This window comes from Tenrec ecaudatus, chromosome 13, assembly GCF_050624435.1.
Source record: "Tenrec ecaudatus isolate mTenEca1 chromosome 13, mTenEca1.hap1, whole genome shotgun sequence".
Lineage (NCBI taxonomy): Eukaryota > Metazoa > Chordata > Mammalia > Afrosoricida > Tenrecidae > Tenrec > Tenrec ecaudatus.
This window is the reverse complement of record NC_134542.1, coordinates 41525409-41549024: the sequence shown is the minus strand read 5'-3', so window position 1 is coordinate 41549024 and position 23616 is coordinate 41525409. Positions and strand designations below refer to the sequence as shown.

At 37.0% G+C, this 23616-nt stretch overlaps 1 protein-coding gene and 1 pseudogene across 1 annotated transcript in view; both read right to left on the bottom strand.

The window, feature by feature from the left end:
* Positions 1-3560: 3560 nt before the first annotated feature.
* Positions 3561-10022, bottom strand: LOC142423926 (cytoskeleton-associated protein 2 pseudogene; annotated as a pseudogene).
* A 934-nt stretch (positions 10023-10956) lies between these two features.
* The window catches only part of BOLL (boule RNA binding protein), a 45992-nt gene continuing 33332 nt past the window's right edge, over positions 10957-23616 (bottom strand). Inside the window, 2 exon segments of the mRNA XM_075529071.1 lie at positions 10957-11064; positions 22284-22382. Of these exon segments, the coding sequence (XP_075385186.1) occupies positions 10957-11064; positions 22284-22382 (207 nt within the window).

Sequence of the window (23616 nt, the reverse complement as noted above, 5' to 3'; positions counted from 1 at the left end):
CAACCACAAACTTTATGGGTTAAATAACAGAAGAGTCCTGGGCTAGTCTTTATTAGCTAATCCCTTTTCAGACAATACTTTTGGATCACAAGTTGTTCACTTCATAGTTTATTAATAGGATCCCCTATGGATCATTTCCTAGCATAATCTTGGCTTAAGCTTATTATGTTATTATAATTTTATTCTTTAAGACTAGTGTTTAAAATTATTTTATAGGTTTATTAATGGTGGTGCCATTGTTACAGTGGCTGGCTGCTAACTGAAAAGTGGGTGGTTCTAACTCATCAACTACTCTACTCCCCTAAAGATGGACAGCCTTGAAAAGCCTATGAAGCAGTTCTACTCTGGAGCTGCTATAAGTTATAATCAACTCAGCAGCAATGGGTTAGTGATATGATTTCAAAGTTTAGGTCATCTTAGTTGTTTTTGGTGCCTTCTTTTCATTCTCAATGGTCTTTATATGCATGGTAAATTATATAATTGTCCCATGTAAAAAGATCTTGGAGCAGAAATCAGCTGCATGAAGAATGTTGTGACTATCCCAGGAGCAAAAGTGAAAGCAGAAATTCATATGACTAATAAAGGAAAGAAAACTTTGCTTTTATAGGTAAATGACCTTCATTTCTACAAAGGTGAGAAAACTCATAGTGACCCTCGGCGGAGCAGAACAGCTTATGGGTTTCAAGGTTGTGATATTTATGGAAGCAGACTGCCACATCTTTCTCCTGCTGACTGCTTGGTGGGTTTGAGCTGACAACTTACCAGTTAGCATCTGAATGCTTGACCCCTATGACACCAGGGCTCCTAGTGGAAGTGAAGGAGAACTCCTAGTTCTGAGGACATACATTTCAAAGACAACTAGTTTAAGACATTGGTACCTAAAAGTCTCCGAGAATGAGGTACTTCTATGGAAAGATGTAGTTGAATTCTTACACAATCTCTATTTATAAGTTTGAAATACTGCACTAGAACAAACTATTTTATCAGTAATAAATATCAGATTCTTGTGGGATTACATGATCTAAGATAAATCATGTCATTGAAAATTATATTGTCAGATACCTTTACCTAGAATATATAAGATGTTTGGCTTTACATGTTTAAGATGATCAACTGACTGATATGAAAAGGTGATTTTTAGAATGAATTTGGATGTTTTCCAAAATAGCTACTAATTTTTAAGAAATATAGGGTGGATGAATCCACGGGAGTGGGTATATTGAATTTAAACCCAAGTGAATGATTTTGAAATTAATTTTTAGAGAAGCATATAGATTGAAAAAAAATTGTATAATATCAAGTTTATATCCCAAATCAGAGTTTGAATCATTAAAAGAAAAAAGTTAACAAACTGTCCTCTCTTTAGCTTTCCAATCATTTTTCACATTATGACACACCCAGAAAATCATGCTATTTCTATTAACCAAGGATGGCAAAAGTGGAGCCTGCTTGCACTGAAGGTATCTGCTCCGGGCTGAAGGGATTGATTGTATCTTGAAATATCTGTAACCCTTTCATTATGCCAACCAAGAAACTCAGATCTACTGGAAAGTTACAGAGAAGGATCAAGACAAAATGGACCTTATCAACTACCCATGAACCTGAATGAAACTTGGCAAAACCCACAGAAAGCGAGTATTGACTGGGTAAGGAAAATAAGCCCAAGTAACTTAACATGTTGAAAATATGTTCTTGGTTCTCAACCTTCCTGATGCCGTGACCCTTTAAAATAGTTCCTCAGGTTGTGGTGACCCCCAACCATAAAATTATTTTTGTTGCTACTTCATAACTGTAATTTTGCTACTGTTATGAATTGTCATGTAAATATCTGATATGCAGGATGTATTTTCATTGTTATAAACTGAACATAATTAAAGCAAGGTGATTAATCACCAAAACAATATGTAACTATATATTGTGAAATATTTATTTCTAATGACAAATAAATGAAATTTTGTCTTAAAACAAAGAAAGAAAATATGTTCTCTGTAACCATAAAGGTCATTGGGTACATTTTGTCTGCTACCTGTAAGGATTTTGGACATTTCCTTAGAGAACAGTAGTACTTCAGGAATCACGCTGAACAGAGAAAGTTTAAGATTCCAAATCCATTATTTTGATAAGTAACATTAAGATCTGCTGAATCTCCATGGCTATTTTTTAAAGAGCATTTTAATTTATTGTATACAAACTAGGGGCACTATTAAAAAAGACTAAAAACCCTACTCTCTAAACAGGAGATAACAATAGAATAGAAACAGGCATTTTTTACATAAAGAATGAACAGAACCGAGACAACATGTGATCTGCAGCTACAGGTATACTAGGGACATAGTTCTAAAGCTGACATTTTACAAGAAAAAATCATTTTTCTCAACCTGTAGGTAGTATTGGTAGTATTTCTATGTAACAAGAAAACCGCTTAGTGTATATAATTGTCCAGTTTATGGGAACATGATTTATGAGTGAAGTTATAGGTCTTTATATCATGTGGAAGAAAGTATTAAAAAAGTATGTTATTTTAGGAATGCTACCTACAGTAAGTAGAATGACCTTTACTAAATGACTTCCCTTGCTCCATTCTAGTCTGCATAAACCGTACCAAGGGAAGCTCTTCCAGGCAAGATTTCAACATTTTAGAGAGGCAAGTACAAAAGAGATCAGACTAAAGTGAAGGTGAAGCTATCCACTAGATACAGCACCTCTGACTCTCCTCCATCAACACCTCGTTTCAGAGAGCGTGTCCTGAGCCAGCTCCTCTTCTTGGGGACCTCAGTTGCACAGAAAAAGGAAGAGGCCAAGAAGACACAGAAACGAACTCTCCAGCATTAATGAAAGGTGCACAACCACAGGCTAAGGGCCACAAAACACAGTAGTTTGGGACCAAGGATTTGGAGAAAAAGCAGGCTCGTACGTTTTAAATGTCTTACTATGTAATACATTACAATTTATTGGGTTTCAGAATGATCAAGAACCATCAAGGAAAGATCTCTGAGAGCATTCTATTTTTATAAAGAAGGAGGTTGTGTCAGACATTTAAAAAACATGCCCATGAAAAACAATCAATTTTACTCTAGAACACCTCATTTTCTAATGATGCACTACTGTAGCTCTATTTAACTGTAGTTACATTCAGTGATGTAAAGTGTCTGAAGAGTTAACATTAGGATACTTGATGGTCAAGGAACAAAGTGCACTCTACCTTCAAGAAAACCGTGGTCTCTGTTGAGACTGACAAAGCAGGTTGGGATACTGCTGCCCAAAACGCCCTCCTGCTATGATGTGAAAATCCATCAAGGAACTCTCTGCCATGAGTACCCTCAACACGAGCACTCAGCCAATGCAGCCACAAAACACAGGAGGGAAAGAAGAAGAATAAAAGCTTACGTGGAGCGCAAATGCTCTGAGAATGATTGGGGCAGGGGATGTGCAGATGTGCTTTATACAATTGATGTATGTATATGTGTGGATTGTGATAAGAGTTGTATGAGCCCCTAATAAAATGTAAAAAAAAAAAAAAGCTTATCATCCCTTATCAGTTGGACTTCTCCTCTGTGGCCTCAGTTTCGAGTACATGGGCCCAGGACTGCATTAGGGCGGCACATGAAGGCGTCCAGTCCGTGTTGCTTCCCAACTCTGTTAACTGTTCTAATGAAGACTCACAAGGATAATGGTCTTTCAGCATCTCTGGTAATTTTGAGATCTTATCTTGAAGCCGCCTTGACCCCGTCTCACTGGTGTTAGAAACTTGAGCTCTTTAAATATCGAATTGGTTTCATCAAACAAAATCTTGTTTTTGACACTCATTACACTTAATCATACAACTGTCCCTGGCTTCTTTCCCAGGCATTTTCTCGGCACTCGCTGGCCCTGTTGTTGCATCATCTTGCTCTTTTTTACAGCCATGAAGCCCCACACTTTTATGGTGTCCATTTTCTGTCTTCCCAGTTCTGGGGACTCTTGGTCTTCAGTGTTGACTTCTTGTTGCACAGGTATCCTCACTATTTTCTCCCAAGTGAACTTTTTCTTGATTCTTCAGTTAGAATATCCGCAATTACACGTCACATCGCTTCAATAGGCTGGGCCCCTGCTGCCAGGATGGCCTTCTTGTAGATAGCAATAATATTTTCAGTCGGACTTGTGATTAGTTCAAGGCATGCAAGGCACACCCAATACTTAACAAGTTTTGTGGCATCTGGAATATTTTTCATCAGGTCATTGAGTGTGACAATACTTCTTCTTTGGGGCATCCCTCACTCATCAGGCTCAGGCATTCAGAAAACGTCTTGCTTACTTTCTCAGTGAACAGTCTTTCTCGTCTTCTTCGGCCATGGTCGTCCATTCTGCTCCTTGGGCTCAGGCTGCGTCACTACCGAGCTGGGAGGCCTCTTCAGCACCTTTCTTTGTTGGCTTTGCACGCAGTCAGAGGCACTCTCCTTTCGCTCTGCAGTTTCTTTGGGCCGGGCTGGTCTATTGGCACTGGTCTTCGCTGGTCGCTGGTTTTGACTTTTCCATCGGTTTGATCTTAGAAGAGGAGGCAGGCCTAGCTACGGTGTCACATGCTGTGTTTCTCGAGGATGTCTCGTTTCTTTTCATGTCCTGAGAAGCGCTGGGTTTGACACTACATAGGTGGGGTTTCACCTGAGCTAATTCTTTACTCGCAGGCCCCTTCCGAACGGTAACATTGGCGGAGGTTCTACTGACGGCTTGCTTCCCCTTGTCCTGAGTGTTGTCGTGGTGGCTTCTGACAGGAGGCCGCAGAAGCAGTCTGTTCTGAGACGCCGTGCTCCCCGGTTTCGAGGAAGTGGTTATCTTTGAGGCATTATCAGTTTTCACTGTCACTTTACTGGTGTTCACAGGTAGCGGCTTGGTGGCATTAGGGAGAGTTGTTGAGTTTCTTGTTTGCTGCAGAACTTTCGTCTTTGACTTGGAGAGGTTTTCTGAATGAATTAATCTTAGACAACAACTTTCCCATGATACAATCCAAGCACAGGTTTCTTGAGCGCCTTGACATCTTCTTTGGTTTTCCTATAGGCATTCGGTTTCTTTACTATTGCTTTTAAGAGGAAATGTCTGGTTAAAGGACGTATGTTGAATTTGAAGAGCATCTTTCATGGGTAAAAATGACAGAACTTGATTATTGTCTTCACAATTATGTACATCAAGAGTTATAGTTGAATTGCTTAATTCATTTGGTTTTAAAGGGATGTAATTTTTTCCCATTAGATTATTTAAGCTCCATGCGGATTTATTGGCATTTTCCTTATCAGCCATTTTTGTTTTATGTTTCAGAAAGCTTGTCTCTACTTGGAACTGGTCCTCAGTACTGGGTTCAGTACTGGAGTGCTTCGTGCAGTGCTGGGTCAGGAGTAAGGAGCGAAGAGCAAGGGGCTCTCATGTCCGGGGTCTCCTGCCTTTAAGTTCCCGAATGCTGGCTTCCATTGCTATTTTTAATGGCATTATTAAGATAAAGCCTTTCCCCTCCCCTGAGGTAGGGGAGAATTTATGCCTGAAAAATCACCAATACAGAGGTAAATATACAAATTTAGTCTTGTTCTGTAGGAAAGCATCAGCTAAGCATCTGATGAAGAAAGAGTTAGACTTTAATAAGGAATTCAGAGTATTTTAATTAACTAATTATTTTAAATTAAAAGATCACTTACAACTCCTCAGATTATTTTTGTTTTGTTTTTCTCAGAGTATTTTATTTTTAAGAAGTAGTCACTCTTAACTAGAAATGGAAGGTTTCATAGAATTCTGATCCATTAATTCCATCTGGAGATTAGTTGTTTACTTTCTATTTTGTATATGGAAATTGAATAGTACCTGGTAGATGAACGTCACAAAACTCATCAAAAAGTAAGAACCTTTCTCTAGCTTCAGATGACTATTCCAGACATGTAGAATGGCATCATATTGTTTGTTAATAAGCGATACTAAAATGATATCAAATTGTCTGTTTGAAGCAATCTATTCTTTCTGATCCTGCTCATGTGTATAAATTTGTAATATATGTATATATAAAGATCTACTCTCTACTAAGATATTTATATACAAGAACTTTATTTCAGATTACTACATGACTTCACATTTCAGATAACCAGATTATATTCAACTGGTAATTTAACCTTTTCAAAATTGGATAATTGATGATAGCAGTGGATGGATCCCAAAGCGCACCTGAAATCTAAACATTATGATATTGAAGTTTGAACTTGAAAACACTTTTTTCCTGAAAATTTCATGATAGTGAAAGTACAATTATTATTGTAAATACCACATACCCTAACATATGGGGAGATCCTTCCAGAGTATGAATCTTCTAAAATTCAGTATAAAATGTATGAATATTTTCCCGAGGTTGCACCTATGAAATCCTTTCAGGAAATAGGATAGCCTTTATGAACTAAAGTGTACAATATATATAGAAAAAGATGCATATTCTTCCTAGTTTTAACTGATCTTTAGGATTTTGTCATAAAGGTATCTCTCTGCATGATCACTATGTTCTAAAATTTTCTTTGATAATATTTTCAATGAATAAATACTAATAATCAGAGAATATTAAAAGGCTTTAAACTTCATGTTTAGGCAAAAGCTATCTTGCTTCCCACTTTTTTCTTCGAGAATGCTATTTTTCAAGAACCCTTGTGAAAATCATTACTGCTATTTTATATTTGTTGATACTGAAAGGTCAGAAGGATGGGTAGTATCAAGATAACCATGAAACAAATAGATTATAAATGGAAAAAGTATTTTGGGATGTGTAAAGGAGAAATAGAATAAGACCAAGTGATATAAAATATGTAATCCCGAATAGTACACAGCTTCTGGGAATAACCAGCAGAGTGTATGTAGCAAATATTAGCAAATTGGTACAATTCATCCCAGCAAAGACAGAAACATATACTAGAGCCAAGAAATAGCAGATACTATAGCTACTCATCAGAGAGTAGCAGTAAACATGGAAGGACTCTGTAAAGGAACCCTGGTGTGTAGGATAAGCGTTGGACTACTAACCACAAGGATGCTCTAAGGGAAAAATGTGAGGTTATCTGCTCCCATAAAAATCTATGAGGTAACTACGATTTTTTGTTCTTTGATGCCTGATACCTGGTCCCATCGACACCTTGTGATTGATTACACAGGCTGCTGTGCTTCTTCCATGTGAGTTTTGTTGTTTCTCAGCTAGATGGCCGCTTGTTTATCTTCAAGCCTTTAAGATGCCAGACGCTCGACAGCTGGGCACCATCAGCTTTCTTCACCACATTTACTATGCACCTGCTTTTTCTTCCAGTGATCAAGTCAGGAAGGTCAGCATCATGGAATGCCAGTTTAATTGAACAAAGTTTCTTGCACTAAGGGAGGACTTGAGTGGAGGCCCAATGTCCATCTGCTACCTTAATACTAAAGCTATAAATATATGCACATAGATCTATTTCCCCATTGTCATATATAAATATATTTACATATGTACATGCCTATATTTAGACCTCTATAAATGCCCTTTGCCCCCTACTTCTTTCTCTATTTCCTTTTACTTTCCTCTTGTCCCACTATCATGCTCAGCCTTCATTTGGGTTTCAGTAATTCCTCTTAGTTACATTGCCCTTGATCAATCCCTACCACACCTCCTACACCCTCCTTGCCATTGATTTTAGATCACTTATTGTTCCCTTGTCCCTTGGTTTGTTAACCCCCACTTCCTTTCCGCCTCCTCCCTCTCTCCCATGTCTCCCCGGAATGGTCAGTCCTGTTGTTTTCCCCTCCAGATTGTTTATTCCGCCTATCTTATCTAGGTAAACCTGCAGAGATAATATGCACAAACATAAGACAGAGCAAAACAAAGCAACAAAAGAAGACAAAACAACAACAAAAACATGACAAAAAAAAAGCAAAACATATAAACAGTTCAAGGTATATTTGTTGACCTTTAGAAGTGTTTTCTGGTTGAGTCTCCTGTTCAGTCTTTTGTGTATATTTTAATATTATCCAAACCAATTTTTTGTAGAGACACAAATTTATATGTGTGCATGACCAAAAGTCAGTATCTTATGATTAAACATGGCACAGATCCAGGAAAGACTCCTACATAGGAGAGCTATTAATTTGTTTGAATATATTGTACTGCCTTTTTTGGCAAAAATTTTCAAAAGTAAGCTGCCATAAAAGACTAAATTATACATTTTTCCAAACAAATAAGTTGATGAAGGAAATTAAGTCCTCAATTTTCCAAGTCTTTCTCTCTTGACACACAACCATCTTTCTATCTCAAAATAATAAGAGATTTTGGGCAGAAAGCTTGCAAAGTGATTGCCTTGTCACTTTGGCCATTATTTGCATCATCCATATTTTAAGAAACTCTAACACAGTGAATTTAAGACAATATCTTCAGAGTGTCATTTTACAATGTGTGTGCAGTAAAAAGCTATGTTTAAAAATAATCTATAGAATGTATGCTACAAAGGAGAACGGTGCGGCCAGTGGACTTCACTTAGCAAGGAGACTTTCTTCTTTCCAAACAATTGGTTGGAACAACAGGTTGGGCCTCTAGCTAAGACATGAAAAAGGTTTGAATGTATCTTCCTAGAGGAGAATTCGTAAAAATGTATTGCTACAAAAATCCTAGAAACTTTATTACATAAAAATAGAAAAATGTGAAGCTATGCTTGCTTGACATATTCATATAAGTCTATACATTTCTGAAGGTGGTGTTTCTAACACTGCTCGGAAGAATCCTGTGCTCTTTGATTTACACCATGTCGACATGGCAGTTTTGGCCACTTTAGAGGACTTAAGTGTTGTTACTTTTAAATGTTCTTTGAGTTTTGGAAAGAAAGACATCGGAAAGGGCACACTCATGGCCATCGGGGGTGGGGTGGGGGGGTGGAGTAAATTTTCCCAGGAAATTCCCATAGGACAGCCTCAAGGAATGATCAGTGAATTGATAGAAAAGAGTTGCTTGGCAAAATTTCCTGTTCTTTTCCTCACCCGTGACGTTTTTGAAGACCATAAAACTTGGTCCAGTGGGGGTTGGGTGGGAGGGTAGTAGGTGGTAAAAGGGAGACTATGCTAAGGAATCCAGGAAGAAAAAGAATGTTTGGGAACTGATTGTGGTAGCAATGGTACAAGTCTGCTTGATGTGAATGAACTATGGGATGATATATGCATTAACTCCCAATTAATAAAAAACAACCCCCCCCCCAAACTTCCTTGCATATAAGCTGGCCCCTGTAATTGTTCTTTGTCCTTTGAGAAAATCTTTCAAGATTACCTCTTTGACATTCCAAAAATGAGTTGTTATAATCTCTTAAACTGACCTCTTTGCGTTAAGTTTAACTGTCTAAGTTAATTCCCTAAAAAAACAGTTGGGATTGGAGTTTTTGAAGACACCCTAACGAGACTAAGATAAGTTTATGGCTGCCTAATAGCAACACTTTTTAGTTATTCTCTTATATTCAGGTTGTCAAAAAATTCCAAAGTTTCTCTCGTTTCTCAAATAGAGTTAAATTCTAAGTAAGTGTATATGCATATAGTTGCATATATATATAATTTATAGAGCTCTGTGAAAGCATATTTGTATATCAGTCAGCAAAATTCTAAATATCATTAATTTTTATTAACAGTTCAGGATTTGTTTAGCATTGTGTTTAACAATTTAAAGATAAAAGCATTAACTTTCTGCTCTAAAAGATAGTTATATTAAAGGAAGTTTTTTTAACAAAACTGTAAGTTCATTATGGGACATAGTCTATTTAAATTTCTAAAACCTGAAATAATTGATACACAAAGGTTCTTTGTATGCTAATATACATTCATATGATCCTACTGTTCTAATGAAACCTTTTAACTGGGAAACATACTCATTATAACTTCCAAGCAAACACTCAATTTTACTCCTCAAGGATAAGTTTAGGGTCCAAGTATTATTATTTATGCTGAATATTTATTTATACATTTACCCTTGTATAATTTTATAAAATATAAAGGAATATTTATACACGTACCCAAATGTATTCCATATTCAGCAGAAATAATAATAATACTTAGATGCTAAAGTTGGAGTAGGAACGGAAGAGGAAATTTTTTAGGCTATTTCCTTTTAAAATAAAGAATATAAAATTGGATATATTGGTAACATAAGAAAAGGTCATAGGACTGAAGCATTCAAACATTAGCACAGATCAATATTGGTTAATGTTACTGACATGTCAGAGTGAGTCCTTTTTTAAAAATAAGAAACAATTCCACTAATCATTGGTAATCAGATTATATACAATTTGGTACTAAAATGTATTGTTATAAGAAGATCCCCATATTATCTCAAATCTTAGAGGAAAAAAATACAGTTGAACATATGCAAGTGCAAGAATATTGACAATGTTGATGGGATTCCTATTATTTGGGAAATATTATAAAAAGTATGAATACATTTGAATTGTGAAAGTTATGACAGGATCAAAATTACTGAGTAGCAGTAACAAACTAGTAAAAAACAAGTCAAAAGCATTAAATAACAAAATAGAATTTCAAATCTAAGTGGGAGAACTAAATTAACATTAAATAGTAAACTATTTTAAAAGGCATGAATATGAGAAAAAATTCACTCAAATTAGAAATGATTCTTATCCTAAATATGAAAATATTAAAGAATATAAACATAACATCTAAATATGTGAAGAAAATAAATAACACAAAACAGAGAAAATGAAAGACACCTTACTATTCCCAATAGTTATTATTTATGGAATGGACAAAATATGTTATAGAAAATGTCACTATAGTTAAATCAATACATATAAGAATCATTATGCCACATCTACCTAAATTATTTTGTAATACTGCTGAAATTTTTGTAGAACTGCTAATTTTATAAAATGTAGACAATGTTTATAGTTGGAATAAGTTAAGTATGGTGAGGTATTAACTAACCCTAAAATTCACAACGGGCAGCTTCTAGCCGATTCGTTGAAGCTGGATCTTGGTCACACAAGGATCTTTGGAAAAGAAATCTGTTGAGCTGGGCTAGAGCTGCCCAATTGTCTTAATAATGAATACTCCACACTGTCTGTTAAGTAAAGAAAAAGAAAATATAGATCAGAGAGACTGAACAACAAATGAGAATAAGTTAGGATAGATGAGTGAGTCTAGAATATCAACCCGCATTGACGAAATACTTGCAGGATATGTGTTACTACTGATACAGGAAGGAGCCCTGGCAGCACAGTGGCTAAGTGCTTCGAAGTTCATTGGTCCGAGCCCATCAGTTACTCTGTGGGATAAAGATGTGGGGCAGTCTGCTTTCATAAAGAGTAATCCCAAATACCAAAACCAAACTCAATGCCTTTAAGTTGGTTCCAACTCATTGGGACCCTACAGGACAGGACAGAATTGCCCCCGTGGGTTTCCAAGACTGGACTTGTGGGCGTAGAAAGCCTCATCTTTCTCCTGTGGAGTGGCTGGTGGGTTAGCAGCACAAAATGTAGACGATTACAGGCTCTGTAAAGATGACAGCCTTGAAAACCCTGTGGGGGAGTTCTACTTTGTTCGAGTGGTTGTTATGTTAGAATTTAGTTTACAGCAACATTAAAAATTTAAAAAAATTCCAGTGTTCTAAAGTGACAGCTAGGATGGACCAAGAACTCAAGTAAGGCTTGGGTCTTTGCTCTGAGAGCTCACAATCACTATTAAACAATCTTTGTGATATAGCCTAAATGTTTAGTGTATAGAAATGAATAGGTGAGCACAGATTACAAGTGAGTTATATATAACATTTCTATTTTTGAAATTATTATTACATGGGTTTCAAAACTTGTTCAAAGGGAGTAGAAACGGGCTTAATGCTTTTAAAACAGATATACAAATAAGTTACCCTTGACAGGACAGACATATACAAGTAAGTACCAAAGCCTTATAATCCAGAATTTTTCCATATACTTTTGTGATCTAGGATGTGTATGTGCGTGTGTGTGTGTGTGTGTGTGTGTGTGTGTATGTGTGTTAAGATTTGTTTGGAACCAAGAAAAAGTCTAATTGCTACTGGGTCTAGGTCAACTCCTAATTTAGGAAACCAAATTGTCCTAAAATAATAGTTTTTATTCTATAGAGAGGTTAAAAAATTTCTAAATTGGTTCCAGTATCTCTAGAGCAACACTGTCCAAGGGAACTTTCTGGTTTGATGGAACATAAGCCATATGTGTCTATTTAGCACTTGAAAATGTAGCTAGTACACTGGAGAGACTAGATTTTTTATTTAATTTCAAGTTAAAATTAAGTAGCTTCATGCAGCAAAGTGGTTACTGTTTTGGATATTATGGGTCTACGGAATCAGATGTGACTGGTTAAACTCTACATACTGGCTTAAATTCTATACAGTAAAAGACATTTCCTTTATAGTAAAAGTAATTTCCTACCTCATCCAGTTAATATTGTTATTGATACATTCTCTGTCTAGAATACTGGCTAGTTGCTTAAAAATATTTATGAACAGAATGTAATCTATGCCTGCCAATGACCCATAGTTTACTGTCTGTAACCCAATATTTTCTGGTGCTCTCAGGAGAAATGCTCTCAGGAGAAGTGAAGTCAAACTGTGCTCTGTATGTGGAATTTCTTGGTTGAGTACTCATGGGCCTCGAGAGAAAAGGGAACAACAGTTCTAGTTGCTTCATTACATCAAAGAAATATACACAAACTAATTTAGATTGATAAATATGGGAAAACTAAAGGAAGAGTATTCATGTTAAGGAATTAAGAAGATGGATATGTAAAGAATTGATAAAAAGGGGAATAAGTTAACAATATGTTTAGAAATGAAACCCAGACTTTATGCAAGACTAAAGGGTGGAAGGCAGTTGTGGCCAGTGGCAGAAATCTCACCTTCATGTGGAAGATCCAGGTTTAATTTTTAACAAATGCACCTGAAGTGCAGCTGCCACCTGTCTATCAGCGGAGTTGCATGTTTTTATTATGCTTAACAGGTTTCAGTAGAGCTAAGATGAACTAGGAAGAAAGGCCTGGTGATCTATTTCTAAAAGATCAACTAAAGAACACCCCGTGGATGGATCACTGTGGCTCAGTCCCACTGTGCTCTTCAAGAGTCACGGGCTACTCAACAGCAGCTAGCACCAGCAGCGAGGGGAGGAATGGAGGAAGGTGGAGAAAAATGGAAGAAACATATAGTAGTTCCATTACGCAGTAAATAAGACTTAGGTAAAGGGATTTGGCAGTGGAAAGAGAAATGAATGTTAGTGTTGTCAAACTTTTAAACAAACAAACAAAAGGACATAAAACAGTAGAAAGTAGATCACAGAGATTTTTGATAAATCACTCATATAAACTTAATTTTATAGAAGATGGGAAAACTAACATCTGAGAATAATAATTAAGAAATGATATATTCATGAGTTTCACCTTTAGGCAGCTGTAAACCATTTTAATGTTTTTAGGCTACATCAGAAAAAGAACCAATGCACTGGAGTCAGATTTCAAACAGGATGAAAATGAAACTTGAAGTGTTTCTCAGGAAGGCAGTTCCAATGCCGACACCACGGCACAACAACAAAATTCTTTTTGTTCTTGATGTCTTGGTTTTTAGGCCTGTTCCTGGGGTTATTTAGAGCACGGATTCAGAAAATTGCATTTGATAGACTGCACCAGCTCTAGTCTCTTAGATAAGGTATTCCACGATATTTTGTTAGTAAGTCATACTAATTTATTAATTTATCATCCTACTTTTAAATATGAGAATTCAGACCCTCAAATTATAGAAGAAGACAATAAAGGTAAGAAATTTAAAAAATAATGAGTTATTAAGGGACTTTCAAGGGCTAGTTGGTTACACATTGAACTACCAATCATAAGGTCAGTGGTTCGAACCTAGCAGTTACTCTGAAGCCCTTAGGATATTTAAAGGTTTGGAAACCCAAAGGCGCAGTTCTCTCTTACATGGTCACTAGAAGTTAGAATCAATTAGATGGCAGTTTTTTTTTGTTTCTGACTAGGAGGCTGTGTAACATATAGAGAGATTATAAATTGGCCACTGCAAAGCCAGAACCCAGCTTGCGATGAGTGGAAAATAAAAAAGAAAACTGAAAAGACACCTATATGGAAGGTGTGAGGGAAATTTAAACTGTAAAAAAATGTAAGACTTCATTGCAATTCTCACAAATAATTTAAAGATCTAGATTTTCAAATTATGTAGTAAACATTTCATAACACATCTTAATATATTGAAGTAAATGGATAATTCCTATTAAATGTTTCAGAACTGAGGTTGACTCCAAACTTCTCTATAAGAAAAATTCTAATGTTTAAGACTTTCTGTGAACAGATGGAAAAGTTGTAACATCTTATTAAAAGACTAGAACATTTTAATTTTCATAAAAGAGTTTGAACCCATTTTGGGTTTCAGAACATTTGATGTGCTATTTATTGTACCAAACTCATTACCAGTCAGTTGATGGTGACTCAGAGCAACTCATTAGGGCAGATTGGAACTTGTGTGCATTTCTGAAGCTGTACACCTGTACGGGAGCAGGAAGCCTTCCCTTTCTCTGGCAGAGCAGCTGACGGGCTTGGATAGTTGCCTTTGTGGCTAGCAGTCAGGCACATAACCCACTGTGCCATTAGGGCTCTTTATTTATTGTACAGTAACTCTCATTTCTGGCTCCTTTGAAGATTAAAAATTGGAACTGACTACTATTCAGTTTCTAATAAAGGTGAAGTGATTCTTGAGGAAAATTCCAAGTTCATGTAATTTGCACCGTTCAAATATATTGTTGGATCAAAGGACACCAAGCAAAGTATAACTTGACCTAAATACTTAGTACAACACAAATTACTTTAAGCTGTGTGCACTTCCTCTATCTAAGGCTAGCTAACACTACATTAAAATATTTTGATTTTTTTATGGGTGAGCAGAGTGAAGAGTAGTATACAGGGTATGTTCTGTGTCTCAAAAACTAGACGTGATAGAGGAAAACTGATGCTTTTTTGGAGCTAGCAGGTCAAATATATCCAGAAACAGTTTAACACTTGAGGCATCAAGATGTGTGTTGGCCAATACAATCATCCTAGGACTACTGCTGTTAGTTGCTATTGACGCTAACTCCTGGACACCCGTGTTTTGCAGAACAGAGCTCCTCTCCAGAGTTCTCTCGGTGATAATCTTGGCTGCAATGCAGGGCAATGCCTACTTTCCATGGTACAGCTGGTGGGCTCAAACTTCAGGCTGAATGTAAACGGTGTGCACTACTTGGAGATCTATGTTTGAAAAAATCAAGCCAACCAACCAATTCACTCTTATCAAGTCATTCTGACTAATTGAGACCCTTTAAGGACTAAGTAGAACTGCCTCTGTGGGCTTCTGAAACTGTAACTCTGGATGGGAGTTACATATTTCCCTCTGGGAGTGGCTAGTGGTTTTGAACTGCCGAGTTTACTGTTAGCAGCCCAAAGTGCACTCAACTACACCACGGGGGCTCTTTATGGGCTCCATGGTAAATGAGGAAGAAATGTCTTTCTGAACAATCAAAATATAAGAAGGCCACCCCCTATAATTAATAAAATTTGAAGGCAGGCTAGGAGGATAAAAAATGGGACAGTCTTAAGAAGTCATCAATTCTAAGAAGTCTTAGATTAGTAGTTTGAATAGATTTCAATACTGAAAATAATTTTATATGAAACAAAATATGGTTAATAAAATTTGAAGGTAGGCTACCTTAAGTGCAATGAATAAATAAACTCTATATTATAGAAGTAAATTATTATGGATTCATCCTTGATTAGAATGAAAGTTATTCAGAGACGACAAAATTAACAAAATTAACAAGAGCTTTAGATACTAGTATTTTTTTATCAGAATGCAGGGGATTAACTACTATATATGAGTTTAGATATAGCGGGGGTGTCCCCAATCCCAACTATGTGGACACCCCCCTTTTCCCAGGAGAATGCATGTACTACAGAGGACAACACTAAAGCTACAGCTCAGGGAAGGGGGCGCATCTTATCAGAGCACACAGGAGCAAAGGTAGAGGAAAGGAGAGACAGTGGAGCACATCTTGACCCACCAAGCCTCGAGGATGAGATTCCTGCCAGAGCAGCCAATGCATACAGAGGACCGCAAGGGCGGCCCCACCATGAGACACAACGTCCCTTAACTGTCCCATATTGATACAGGGGACAACACTGGAGGCACAGTGCTGGAATTGTGCCCAATCTGACCCCACCACACTGGGCAAAAAACTAAGGATGTGTAACAGAGCAGCAAGGGGAGCAAAGCAATGAAGTCCCTGGGGAATACTAAAAATAGACTTTGGGGCCAGGGTGTGGCACCCCATCAGACTGGACCAGAAAGCACTCCTAAAGGTAAATAAACAGACCTGGAACTATTTATAGGCTATTGTTTTGGTCATTGTTTTTTTGTTGCTGTTGTCTCTGCATCTCTGTCTAGATAAGATAGGCAGGATAAACAATCCAGAGGAGAAAACAATGGACCTGGGTTCCAGGGGACACTGAAGAGGGGAGGCGGGGAAAGGAAGTGAGTGTTTACAAACCCAGAGACTAGGGAACAACAAGTGATCCAAAATCAGCAAGGAGGGTGTAAGAGGCCTGGGAGGCCTTGATCAAGGGCAATGTAACCGAGAGGAATTACTGAAACCCGAATAAAGGCTGAGCATGATAGTGAGACAAGAGGAAAGAAAAAGGAAATAGAGGAAAGAACGAGGAAGCAAAGGGCATTTATAGAGACCTAAATACAGGCATGTACACATGTAAATATATTTATATAGAATGATAGGGAAATATATACATAAATATATTAAGTATATTTAAATATATTAAGTATTGGGCCTCTACTTATAGATTTAAATATATTAAGTATTGGGCCTCTACTGAAATACTCCCTCAATGCAAGAACACTTTGTTCTATTAAGTTGGCATTGTGATGCTTGGGTTCCCGACATTATCACAGAAGACAAAATGAGTGCATAGTAAATGTGAAGAAAGCTGATGGTGCCAGGCAATCAAAAAAGATATAGCATCTGGTATCTTAAAGGCTTGAAGATAAACAAGTGGCCATCTAGCTGAGAAGCAACAAAGTCCACATGGAAGAAGCACGCCAGCCTGTGTGATCACGAGGAGTCGAAGGGTTCAGGTATCAGGTATCAAAGACCCGGAACAAAAAATACTATCAATGTGAATGAGGGGTGTGCGTCATGGAGACCCACATCTGTAGACAACTGGACATTCCCTTACAGAAGGGCCACAAGGAGATGAGCCAGTCAGGGTGCACTATAGCACCATTGAACCATACAACTTTCTGCTGGTTCCCCCCTCACCCCCCACTATCATGACTCCAATTCTATCTTACAAATCCGGCTAGACCAGCGCATGTACACAGGTACAGATAAGAGCTGGGAACACAGGGAATCGAGGACAGATAAACCCCTCAGGACCAACAATGTGAGTAGTGATACCAGGAGGGTAAGGGGAAGGTGGGGGGTGGATATAAGTCCCTCCCTGGGGGACAGATAACAGAAAAGTGGGTGAAAGGTGATCTTTGTCAGTGTAAGACATGAAAAAAATAACAATTTATAAATTATCAAGGGTTGTGAGGGAGGGATGGTGGGAGAAGTTTGGAAAAAGATGATGAGCTGATACCAAGGGCTAAAGTAGAAAGCAAATGTTTTGAAAATGATGATGGCAACATATGTACAAATGTGCTTGACACAATGGATGGATGTCTGGATTGTGATAAGAGCTATATGAGCCCCCAATAAATTAAAAAAAATTAGATATATAAGAAAATTAGCATTTCCATATATGAAATATTCTTCACCAAGTATAATAATGATGACCAGGGATTGCCAGAAGAACAAACACATCAGTCTTGGAAGAAATACAACCAGAATGCTCCTTAGAAATAAGGCTAGTGAGACTTTGGCTTGCTTGCTTTGGGCACGCCATGGGAGAAAAGGACATCATGTTGATAAGGCAGAGGGTCAGTGAAAGTGAGGGAATCCCTCCCTACATGAGATGGACTGATGCAGTAGCCATAACAAGGACTCAAAAGGCCAGCACTCATGAAAATGGCCCAAGATCGGCAATGTTTCTTTCTGCTACACAGAAGGATACCACGAGTCAGAGCAGGTTAAATGACAAATAACAACAATGAATATTTATGCAGTAGTTAAAAATAATATTCAAATGGAATCTATGCATTCTATAAGGCTAAGTCAAAAATATTGCTCTTCAGTTTTAATTCTTATGTTTATCATAAACCAAACCTGTTTAAACACAGGTCTGAGATTAATGGGTAGACAATTTCTCTTGATAATACACTTATCTTAGTCCCTGTAAAGTGCCTTCAAAAAAAGGATACGCTTTGTGACATGGAAAATAAACAATTTTGAGGTCAGGCCTAATATAACATTTATAGCACAACTCACCTGGCTTGGCATTTGCAATTTTAAGTGAACATCGTGGCCTCAGCAAACTTTTAGTATTTTGAGAAGATCTGTCAGCTCAAAGAGCTGATTTTTCTATTAGTATTTTAAGCAGGATGAAACCAATAAAGATGCTCTCATGGAATGAATTTTAACAGAACAAATCTGACATGATCCAGAGAGCAAAGTCCAAGCACAACAGTGGATTCCGAGAGGACCTACTTGCACAGTTAAATTTCAGGCAGAGGCAGATTAGGAGACTAGCCACTGCTTTTTGAGATGCCAAAGGGGTGATCGTGACAGATTTTCTTGAAGGACACAAAGCAATCACAGGGGCTTATTACAAAGAAGTTTCAAGATAGTTGAAAACTGCATTGGTGAGAAAAAGGCCAGGAAAGAAGTGCCAGGGAATTTTTTCCATAAAGACAATGCACTTGCTCAGAGCTGTCCTGTGAGGATTCAATGGGGAAACTTTGTCCTATTTCCCTTACAGCCCTGATCTTGCCCCTTTTTCAAGCTTCACTTTCTGCCTCAAACTGCAAAACATCTAAAAGGAGCATAATTTGGGTCCCTGAATGATGACAAAACCGCCATTTTGGCATGATGTAAATTGAAGAGTACAAAATTCTTTGGGGAGAATGTTAGAGAGATGGAAACATTGCCTTCAGAAGTATATCAATGTAGAAGGAGGAAGTGTTGAGAAACAATTGTTTCACATTTTGATATTTTAAAATAAAGGTTTTTATGGCTTTGCAACAAATTTTTAAACTTACCCTTAGATGTCTTACCATCAGAAAAGTTGACGTGCTATCTAGGTAAGTCTGTTTGCCAAAAAAACAAAAACAAAGAGTTCTCATATAATACTGAAAGGTTTGTTTTTAAAACTTCCAAGGACTTGACTTTTTAACCTGCAGAGTACTAATGCTTGCTATGCATAGCTACATTTGTGAGAAAGTTTGTTGTAGAAAATTATTTACTTGATATGGAAAATCATACTCATATTCGCCCTATGTGGCTTACATTATTCCTCACCAACCTGCCGCCTGTGTCAGGGTTTACTTAGACTGAATACTCTCAACTAGTATGGAAGACTGACAGGCCTTCTAGCATTTGGAACATGTAGCTACAGATATTTCTCTTTGTAAAAAGTTGCTAAAAGCAAAGTAAAATGATTATAATACAGAGTTTCTTAACTGTTCCTGCATGTGTGTGCATGCCATTGACTTTTTGAGACTACTGACAACTATGAAACCCCTTATTAAAATGTTATTAAATTTTAAAAATAAAATGTATAGACTTTTAATGGAAGCATATTATATTGTAAAATACTTTTCCCACAGACTCTTGGAAATCCTTGGACCAGATTAATTGCAGAATTTTAGCATCTCTTTTCCTTTAATGCAAGATTAGATGTTAATGACTGAAATAGTGATCATTCTATTATACCCTTAAGTATCAGAATATCACTCTTTTGCTACAAAGACAGTGCTTCAGCCTGGACTTGTACACCATGATCATTAACATTTCAAGTATTAGAAAATGACACACTACTCATTTAACTTGACTATGTTTAGTTGCTCTAAAGTTCAGATTTCAAAATCTCAGGAAACTAAAGACAACAAAATGATGATCTTAAGAGCAGCAATTAAATTCTGCACATAAAAATCCTAATTCTTTTTCCCCTAATCTACTTATTTAAACATTTTATTGAGGGCTCTTACAGCTCTTATAACAATTCATACATCAATAGTATCAAGGACATTTGTACATATGTTGCCATCATTATTTTCTGGGCACTTATTTTCTGTTGCACCTTTGGTGTCAGCTCCTCTTCCCCTCCTCCCTCTACCCCCTTGTGGCACTTGATAAATTATAGATTATTATTATTTTTATATCTTATATCAACCGCAGTCTCCCTTCCACCATGTTTTGTTGTTCATCCCCCTGGATGGTGGTGGGGAGCAAATCCTAGTTCTTTAAATCTTTCAGTGACTCTGATTGAGCTGAAAATTACTACTACTGAAATGCATTGAGATGAAATAAATATAGATGATATGAACTTCCATTTCAGTTCAAAATAAGAACCCTTTTAACAATACATAATATTCCCTTTCTAAGAAGACAGGAATATAAAAATTGTCAAATATAACAGCTATGGGAATCAATGACTGATAATTCAGTCTTTATACAGTGGCTGCAAAAAAAAAAAAAAGGCTGGACCATGACAACTGTGGGATGGCACAGGCCAGGCACTGTTTTCTTTTCTTGTGCATGGGGTAACTATGAGTCAGGGTTACCGTTGAGTTACTGACTCAATGGTACCTAAGAACATGGTTTTAATACAATGACATTCCTTGTTCAAAGTGTTCAAGATGAGGCACATCCTCATATAATTATACTATTAGATATGAGAAACCAAGAGTTAGGATTCTGGGCTGGAACCTTAATAATTTTTATTACTTTTCAAAATAGAGATGTTGGCTTGATTTCACTGAATGTCCATGGAATATATTTCTTAATGTAACATTATAGTAGATTCTAGAGTACAATCTGAATCCTAGTGCAGATCTATTTGCATTTTCTTCATTAAGTTTTTATTATTTTAATAAAATCAAACAAAAAAATTAGCTCAGGTGTTGCTAGTTTCAATAAAAAGGACACGCAGGCACTGAGTGTGGCCCCATTTAAAGGTAATAGTCATTGACTTGTAGAGCAATGAGCAAAGTAAGAAGAAAACTATGGGCTGAGGGCATCACAGAGTTAGATGCGATCCTCAAAGTGAGATTTACTCACTACGACTTCTAATGCTAATAGAGTGATATTAGCTATTAAATATAATGTTTACTAAATGATTAATTGAACTGAAATGAAGTATTACTTAGGGCTTGTCTTACTGAGAGTTCCTACCTATGCTTTGCCTATGCAATGGGCAACTTATTTTTGTGAATTGTAGAAGTAGCTAATTGGAAGCCTATGATTCATTTATATTCTTCCAGAGATGATAGCATATTGTAGAATGTCTGAAATTTCAAAAATTCCTGGGAAACAGAATTAAAGGACAATAGAAAATTTCCATGGACTTTTTGAAGCCACCTAATAGGAATTAAAAACTAAAACCATAAATAAAAATAAATGCTAATTATAGTTTTAATCTCTTGCTACAATTTTTTATTAAAAGCATAAGCAAGCTCCTTTCCCCAAATATAAAGAAAGTTAAGGACATTTGAAAAGATGGAAAAAACTAAACAACTCAAAAGTCAAAATCTACCCGCTCCTCACCCCACTGCTAAAAAAACCACCACCAACAAAAACCCAAACTTACTGACATCAAATAAATTCTTATTCTTAGTGATCCTGTAGGACAAGGTTACTTACTGAGTTATAATACATTTTCCTGAAGTCTTGAAGAAGAAATTTTACTGAGACCGGGGGAATGAGCACAATATAGTACTAACAGTAGATAGTAAGATATATACTGAAAATATACATGGATCTAACTAGATTACATTCTTTGGCCTGGATTTGATTTAGGAACCAGGAGCATAATTCCCAAACTGGAGTAGACCATTAATTATTTTTGTCTCCCCTTAATGTTATAAGTCATTAACATAGATGATCAAAAGTTAACCTTTTAAGGTTTGTAACTTCCTTAACAATAATTATAAGAAATATAGCTAACTTAGAATTGTATTTCCTTCACATAAGAATACACCAATTTTGTGCTCTGGTCCAAAAATAATATAAATATCCAAAACTTATACTTTCAGAAGAGAAAATTTGAAAACTTGAAATAAGATTGATGAAAAACAAAAATAATGGAAACAAGTGTCTTACTTTTATTGGTTCAGGCTGCATCACAGGTGCAGGCATAGCAATGGCACTTGGAGCATAAACCTGGTGATACGTGGCTTGAACTCCATGATCGGAATAAGGCTATTCCAAAAGAGAAAGAAATAGAAATCCGCATTGCTTTTCGTTGATTCAAAATATTCTTTCAACATTTGTAATATATTAGGCAAACTGCTTCACAATAGAGAATCACAAGTGAAAAACATAGTTCCTAGTTTAATTTTAAAGCATTGGTTTCCAAACTTATTTGGCCCACTATCCTCTGTTTAAAACAAAAACGCAAACCAAACTATTCAGCCCTCTCCTCCCCCCCGGCAATTTAAAACTATTTACTATAACCCACAATCTAGGATAAAGTGTTGGCATCTGCTTCACCGCTTTCCTGGATCATTACAAAAAGCCCTGGTGGTGTAGTGGTTACAGGTTTGGCTTCTAATTGCAAGGTCAGCAGTTTAAAACCACCAGCTGTCCTGTGGGAGAAAGACAAGGCTTTCTACTCCCATAGAGTTTACAGTCTTGGAAACTCACAAGGGCAGTTCTACCTTGCCCTAGAGCTGTGGTTCTCAACCTTCCTAATGCCATGACCCTTTAGTACAGTTCCTCATGTTGTGGTGAACTCCCCCTCCCCCAACCATAAAACTATTTTCATGAATACTTCATAACTGTCATTTTGCTACAGTTCTGAGTTGGGTGACCCTGTGAAAGGGCTGCAACCCCCAGGTTGAGAAGCGCTGCTCCACATGGTCACTGTGAGTGGACACTGACTCTGGCTGTGAGTCTGGGTTCATTTTGTTTTGGATCATCCCAGCACCCGCTGGGGAGAGATCACCCACTTTGGGAAACAGTGGTTTAAAGAAACAGACAAATTGGCAAAATGAATAAAGTTATGTGGAATGGGCATCAATGCCTGGAAGAAAAGTACTACTTGATTTAGCTTAAGAAAGAGGGTCGTCAGGAAATATTTCCCAGTGGAGATCATGTTTAGGCTTGAAGAATTAAGAAGGAAGGAATAGTATGAGCAAGGCATAAAAGCAAGAGAGGGAAGAGGGACTGAGTGAAGTCACAGAAACCAGAACACAGTTAACTTGGGAAATCTACTCAGGTTGTTTGATGTGGCTGTTGGATTACACACTAAGGGACAATTGAAAAACAAGGATATAGAGCACAGGAAAGAAATTATCATGTAAAAGCAGACTTGTAGCTTGTCTACCAGTTAGGGTTACCATTTCTTGTGATATAGAGTGTAAGAAACAAGTCTGAAGTTTATGTAATTGTGAGGAAGTTAGAGGCGAGGGGAGAAGGTTCTAAAAAGGGGCAA